Consider the following 7001-nt stretch of genomic DNA (forward strand, 5'->3'; position numbering starts at 1 on the left):
CGAATTTTGAACAGGACAAAAGTTATTTTTATATTTCTGTTTACACGATATATATCTTCTTAGATATTATGGTAAAAATTCTTTTTCTATACAATGTTATGGTAGAAATTCTAAGACTCGCATATAATATGTTACCCTATTTATACTTGATAAAATAAAAGGTTAATATAAAATGATATACATTTCCCCAATTTTTGTCTGTAGGAATAAATTAATATAAATACTGTTCATAATGTCCCATGCTTTTCTCTTTATGAGATCCTACCTCTAGTTCTTAATATAAGAGCTAGTTTAACTTTTAATTTGGTCCTAAATATAAGATCCCAATCTATTTTGTTTCTTATATTTATTCATTATTCCCAAGGTAGTTCTTATAATAGTTGCACATGTTAAATATTTCATCAAATTGTAACTCTAACTAATACACATTATTAGTAAGGGTGTTTTACGGAAGACAATATTTATTTATTACAAGTAACTAACTTAACAAACTTTCTTAATCTATTCAAATTAGTTAACTAACTCTTATATTAATAACAGAAGGTAGTAAAATATTACCAAAAGGGCAACATCACTAGGTGCTTCTAGTAAGCTTTGGTTACATAATTAACTAAGATCCAAAATTCTATAGTATTAATATTCATTATGAGAGTAGGATACAGACATACAAGTGTGTGTATTAATTATTCTGAATGTTTGATCAATTTTAATCAAGAAATATTACTAGTTTTATTTTTTGGCTAAAACTTACAATCAGATCAAGTGGTGTAAGTGGCTAGTAGTTAACGAATCAAATAATAGTTGTGTTTATGTATTAATCAAATTATAAGGGGTAAATTTTTAACGCTCAGAATATCCTTCAGATGGCATCTAGTAAAATGAGGACGCACAGTCGTTGTTGAATATACTCCTTATGCAACTTTTAACGTTTCTTTCATTATACAATAAATTTAACCCCTCCCATTTTGTTAGATTTTCTATATTTTTTTTATTTTACATGTTTTTAACAATATTTACCGATAAAAGTGGGTACAATCTATCATAGTTGTAATTTTTCCATAGGGGAAAAAAAAAATCTGGTTGGTATTTACTGTGGATAACTGTTCTTTTTTTTTTTGCCCAGCTAGATTAGTGTTAATAATATCACAAATAAAAATGGTTTTGAGCAAACAAAATTGATAATTAACTAATAGATATAACGATGTTATATTTTTTATTTTGTAAATATTTTCTCTTTCCTTCTTTATTTCACAACCGATTATATCTTAGATGTTATATCGTAGTATATATACTTTGTTATGACATAAAATGTTGGCAACAAAAAAAGATATAAAATATTTTGTGTGTGGGTGTGTTTCTGTATATTTATATATTTATAATAAAAAATATCAGGAAAAAATGATGAATTTTTGGATACATCGTGAGGGGTTGAATCTTTTTAACTTCTATGCATGCTTCACTTCCTGTATCTTACTACCACCATATAAACTAGCTCTAGGTGACCCCAAAAACAAATTAAGAATTCTTTCAAAAAACCTTTTTTAGCCAACGGAATTCCTTACAAACTCTAAATCAACGTAACAAAAATTTGATGTGAGACATTATTCTTCTATCAATAGTCGGAAAATGTGTCCAAAATAATATCATCGTATAATACTTTAATACTTTACATAAGAGCCACCTCATTTCATCCAATATATAATAGTAGTATTAGATATTAATTTATATCCTTAATATAAGAGCTAGTCAGAAATTAGATTTGGTTCCATATATTAGACCCTATTTCATTTTATCTCCCAGATTTTTATAAGATTACGTATTTCTATTTTCATTTAGAGTTGAACATTTTGAAGCATATGCTGAAAGAAAGGTATCATTTTAATTTAGTTGAACTTTGATCAACACCAGCACGTACGCAACTTATGCACTTTGCGCATATGTAGTTTTCAAGGGAGAGGCTTTTAATTCAAAGCTCGCTTGAACTGTCAATTCATAGAATCATAACGTTTGATTATCTTCCCTTCTACATTTTTGTTTTTCTTCAATTTAATTCCACTTTTCAAACTCTGACTTTTACACACCAACTAGCACTTTGAACAGATGGAAAAAAAAAAGATTTTGATGATGCTCATAAATCTCTTCATTTGAAGAAAAACCATACCTTGTGTTCTATGTGTATGTAAGAGCTAGATTTAACTAGTTTACTGAAAATTAATGAAATTGGCTAGTTTTATTATTTGTAAAAAAAGTGTGCATGGATTTTCCTAATAGAGCTCCTTTAATTATTTGCCTTAGAAACTACTATATCTGGTCCTTAATATGAGAGCTAAATAACTAAATTGGAGAGATTAAGAAAATTAGTTCAGTTGGCTATTTGTAACAATAGATTTTCTTAAATTACCCTTATTCAATTATGTACATTGAAACTATACATGGGTGAAAATACCTTCCAATCAATAGGAATATTTTTTAAAACACTATAAATTTGAGAGACAAATTGGATTTGGATCATATATTTATGACTGCCAATTGGCTTTTACATTTAGGACTAGAGGTAGTACTTCATTAATGAAATCCTTTTTACAATATGTAATAACAAGAATAATATAGGGAAAAAATTATAAATTTCGAAAGGAAAGTTGATTATATTATTTTTATATTTATGACCAAAACAACCTCTTTAACTAGCTCTGGAAGTATTACAAAACAATATATGGAAGTAAAGGGACTTGGCAGGGGGTCTCTAATAGTGGCCATCACAATCAAGACAGCATAGGAACATGGAATGGGTCATGCAAACTAACTAAATACGCTAAAAGCTTATATGGGAAAATTAGGGTCTTGAGGCCATGATGGGATGCATATCTATTGAGATTGAAGAGACTTTGAGATTAACATGCGACTTAGAATCATTCAATTCTAATGCAAGTGACAATGTATATAAGGATAATGTGCTTTGTTAAGGCAAAAAACATCCTTTATCTTCCTCATTTGATCACTTACAGAGAGGATCAAATAGTCTCTTATATGCAATGAAGTCCATCCTAATCTTATGGCTTTTCTTGGTACCTTTTTACATCATAAACTTGATCATCAATATCTTTGTTGTGACTGGCAATTGTATTAGCCATCAAAAATCTACATTGCTTCATCTGAGGAACAATCTTACAGTCAACCCTGCCATGTCCAAAAAATTGGTTCATTGGAGCCAAAGTCATGATTTCTGTCAATGGAGTGGAGTAACATGTGACAATGAGGCACATGTTATAGCTCTTGATCTCAGTGAAGAATCCATCTCTGGAGGACTTGACAATTCCACCAGCCTCTTCAACTTGCAATTTCTACAAAATTTGAACTTGGCTTATAATGAGTTTGATTCTGAGGTTCCTTCGGATTTGCACAAGCTGAAAAACTTGAGGTATTTGAATTTTTCAAACGCAGGTTTTAAGGGTCAGATTCCAAATGAGATATCTTATCTGAGAGAGCTAGTTTTTCTTGATTTATCTACCTCACTTCACATTCTAAAACTTGAAAAGCCAAATGTAGCAAAGTTCTTGCAGAACCTCACAGAAATTAAAGAGCTATATCTTGATGGTGTGAAGATGTCTGTTAAGGGGAAGGAGTGGGGCCAAGCACTATATTCACTGCAAAATCTTCAAATTGTTAGTATGTCTTCTTGTTTTCTCCTTGGACCTATTGATTCATCACTTGTAAAACTTCAATCTCTCTCAGTTCTTCGGTTGAACAATAACAATTTCACAAGCTCTGTGCCTGAGACCTTTGGTGGTTTAACCAACTTAACCACCTTGCATCTTAAAAACTGCAATTTGATTGGGATGTTCCCAAAACAAATCTTCCAAATATCCAACTTGCAGGTCCTTGATTTGTCAGAAAATCAAAATCTTCAGGGCTCTCTACCATATTTCCAGCATAATGTATTTCTCCAGTCATTGAACCTTAGTCGTACAGGTTTCTCAGGACAACTACCAAGTTCTATTCACAATTTGAGGATGGTGTCTTCATTGGATCTATCAAACTCCAAATTCCACGAAAGGCTTCCTAGTTCTATTGCAGAACTTACTTCACTTGTTCATCTAGACTTGTCATTCAACAACTTCACTGGTTCTCTTCCATTTTTCAATATGTTAAAGAACCTTTCATATCTATTTGTCAATAACAATGGCTTGGAGGGTGAAGTTCCATCTTTTCATTTCAAGGGCCTTGAAAAACTTGTCTCCATTGATTTAGGTTGTAATTTTCTCAATGGGAGTGTTCCTTCCTCTCTTTCTACACTTCCATCTTTGCGTCAACTGAGTCTTTCTCATAATAAATTTAAGGGTCTATTGGATGAATTTCCAAATGCTTCTTCTTCCCCATTAGAGATCCTCGATATCAGTGGGAATAATTTACAAGGGCATATTCCTCTGTCTATCTTTCATCTCAAAAGACTCAGTTTCATCGAGTTTTCCTCAAACAAGTTCAATGGAACCATACACTTGGATATGTTCAAAAGCATGAAAAATTTGGCGACATTAGATCTCTCTCATAACAACTTGCTAGTTGATGGAAATTTAGTGTCTGACCAAATTCATCAGTCACCATTCCCTAAATTGAACAATCTTATGTTGGCTTCTTGCAAGTTGAGAGAATTTCCAAGATTTCTCAGACATCAATCTAATTTGTTCTATCTTGACCTATCCAGCAACCAAATTCAAGGAACAATACCCAATTGGATTTGGAGGTTTCATTCATTGGTTTTCCTAAATCTTTCCAACAATTTTCTAACAGATTTGGAAAGTCCTTTTCAAAATATTAGCTCCAATTTGTTTTCTCTTGATCTTCACTCCAACCAACTTAGAGGCCTAGCTCCCATACTTCCAAAAAATGTGCTCCACTTGGACTACTCAAGCAATCAGTTCTGCTTACTTGACCCACCAGATATTGGTAACCATATCCCTTTCACAATTTCTCTCTCCCTTGCAAATAATAGTTTTCGAGGGGAAATCCCAGAATCCCTCTGTAACATTTCTTCTCTTCGGCTGCTTGATCTTTCTGATAATCGCTTTAGTGGTTCCATTCCTGAGTGTTTGATAAGAATGACGACTCATAGAGTGTTGAATCTAGCTGGAAACAACCTCACAGGCCAGATTTCAGACACATTTTCAACTTCTTGTGCCCTCCAATTCTTAGACTTGAATGAAAATTTCTTCAGTGGTAAAATCCCAACATCTTTGGTTAACTGCCTTAAACTACAAGTCATAAACCTGGGAAATAATCAATTGACAGATAGATTTCCATGTTTCTTAGGGAACATACCCACCTTAAGAGTCATTATTCTCAGGTTAAATCGATTTTATGGGAACCTTGAATGTCCAAATAGAAATGGAAAATGGAAGGCACCTCAAATTGTTGATGTGGCTTCAAATAATTTAAGTGGTACTCTACCTGTTGCACTTTTGCAAAGTTGGAAATCATTGATGACACCTGATGAAGATGACGGCAAATCAAAGTTAGGCCAGTTGTACATTGACATCTATGAGAACATTAATCTCATAGACGTCAATGTTGGAATATCCTCTTTGAACAAAGATCTTGCATTGGAGCTAGCCAAAATTATAGCAGCAGAATCACAATTTGTGATCAATAGAATATTCTTTGATGTCAATGCATATGATTTTGGTCATCATAGCTACTTGGATTCAGTGACAATTGTCAATAAAGGAAGACAACTAAAGTTGGTCAAGATTTTTGTCGCCTTTACTTCCTTGGATTTCTCATCCAATCATTTTGAAGGGTCAATACCAGAGGAAATTATGAATTTCAAAGCACTTCATGCTCTTAACTTGTCAAAGAATGCTTTTTCAGGCCATATTCCTTCATCTGTAGGAAACTTGAAGCATCTTGAATCATTAGACTTGTCAATGAACTCTTTTAGTGGGAGAATTCCATCAGAACTCGCAAGTCTAAATTTCCTTGCATTTCTCAACCTCTCCTATAATCATCTGATAGGGCTAATCCCAACAGGTACTCAAATTCAGTCATTTGAGGCTGATTCCTTCAAAGGAAACAATGGTTTATGTGGGCCTCCATTAGTACAACATTGCAATTTCGATGATGTACCAGGATTGTTGACCCCAACATCATCGTCTAAAACATCTGATAAATCAAACTATGGTAGTGACATTGATTGGAATTTCTTGAGTGCTGAATTGGGATTTACTTTTGGCCTTGGTATTATTATCTTTCCCATTATTTTTTGTCAGCAATGGAGGTTGCGATACTTCAAATATGTAGACAATATGCTTTACAAGGTTATCCTTCAGATGGATTTCACATATGAACACCGTGGAGGGAAAACTTACAGATGCTTAAGGTGGAAACCTTTCTGATTTTCAATTGAATAAAAGGGGAAAGGGCATGCAATTGTTTTTCTTTTTTGCTTTTCTGATATCTGGAATAGATGAATAAGTTCTCTTAGAGAAATTAGATGTGAAATAAACCTGGTTTTTCGATTTGCAATTGCTATTTGAACCCTTATTTCTTCCAAGTACTTATATTTAGTTTTACGAGTACGCGCGTTAAAGCATAAAATTAATGGGGCTATAGTGGAGGACTTGAAATATGGTGTTTTGTATTTTCCTTTGTTGATCAAGTTTTCTCAAAGTTTAATACTAGCTTAGATATTAAATATAAGAGCTAGTTAGATATTCAATTTGAATCTAAATATATGATCTCAATTTACTTTAGTTTTCATATTTATTTATTTCTCTCAAAATAATCCCTATATGATTGTACATGTTAAAAGGTTTTCATTTTAATACAGATGATTAACAAAAGTATTTTGAAAATAACAATATACATTTATTACAAATAACCAAGGAACAAAAAACCGGACCGGAAACTAAACCGATCAAGGCAGTGGGTCAAGGGTCACTGGTCGGACTAGGGGTCAGACCGGTCATATTAAAATAATATAATTTAATTCATAATATCAAAATAGA

At 32.5% G+C, this 7001-nt stretch overlaps 1 protein-coding gene across 1 annotated transcript; it reads left to right on the plus strand.

Annotated features, from left to right (window-relative positions):
• Window positions 1–3182: 3182 nt before the first annotated feature.
• Window positions 3183–6389, plus strand: LOC114759713 (receptor-like protein 33). The gene is made up of 2 exons (XM_028948934.1): window positions 3183–5085; window positions 5143–6389. The coding sequence occupies exons 1-2, from the start codon at window positions 3183–3185 to the stop codon at window positions 6387–6389; spliced, it is 3150 nt and encodes a 1049-aa protein (XP_028804767.1).
• Window positions 6390–7001: the final 612 nt, after the last annotated feature.

Source organism: Neltuma alba, unplaced genomic scaffold, assembly GCF_004799145.2.
Source record: "Neltuma alba isolate B1F8T4 unplaced genomic scaffold, ASM479914v2 tig00010885_pilon, whole genome shotgun sequence".
NCBI classification, from domain to species: Eukaryota; Viridiplantae; Streptophyta; class Magnoliopsida; order Fabales; family Fabaceae; genus Neltuma; species Neltuma alba.

Excerpts from the sequence above, each read along its gene's own strand:
- LOC114759713 (XM_028948934.1), top strand. The coding sequence starts at position 3,183 with ATGTCCAAAAAATTGGTTCATTGGAGCCAAAGTCATGATTTCTGTCAA. Across the intron at positions 5,086-5,142 it reads TAGTGGTTCCATTCCTGAGT|GCCAGATTTCAGACACATTT; the intron begins GTTTGATAAGAA and ends ACAACCTCACAG.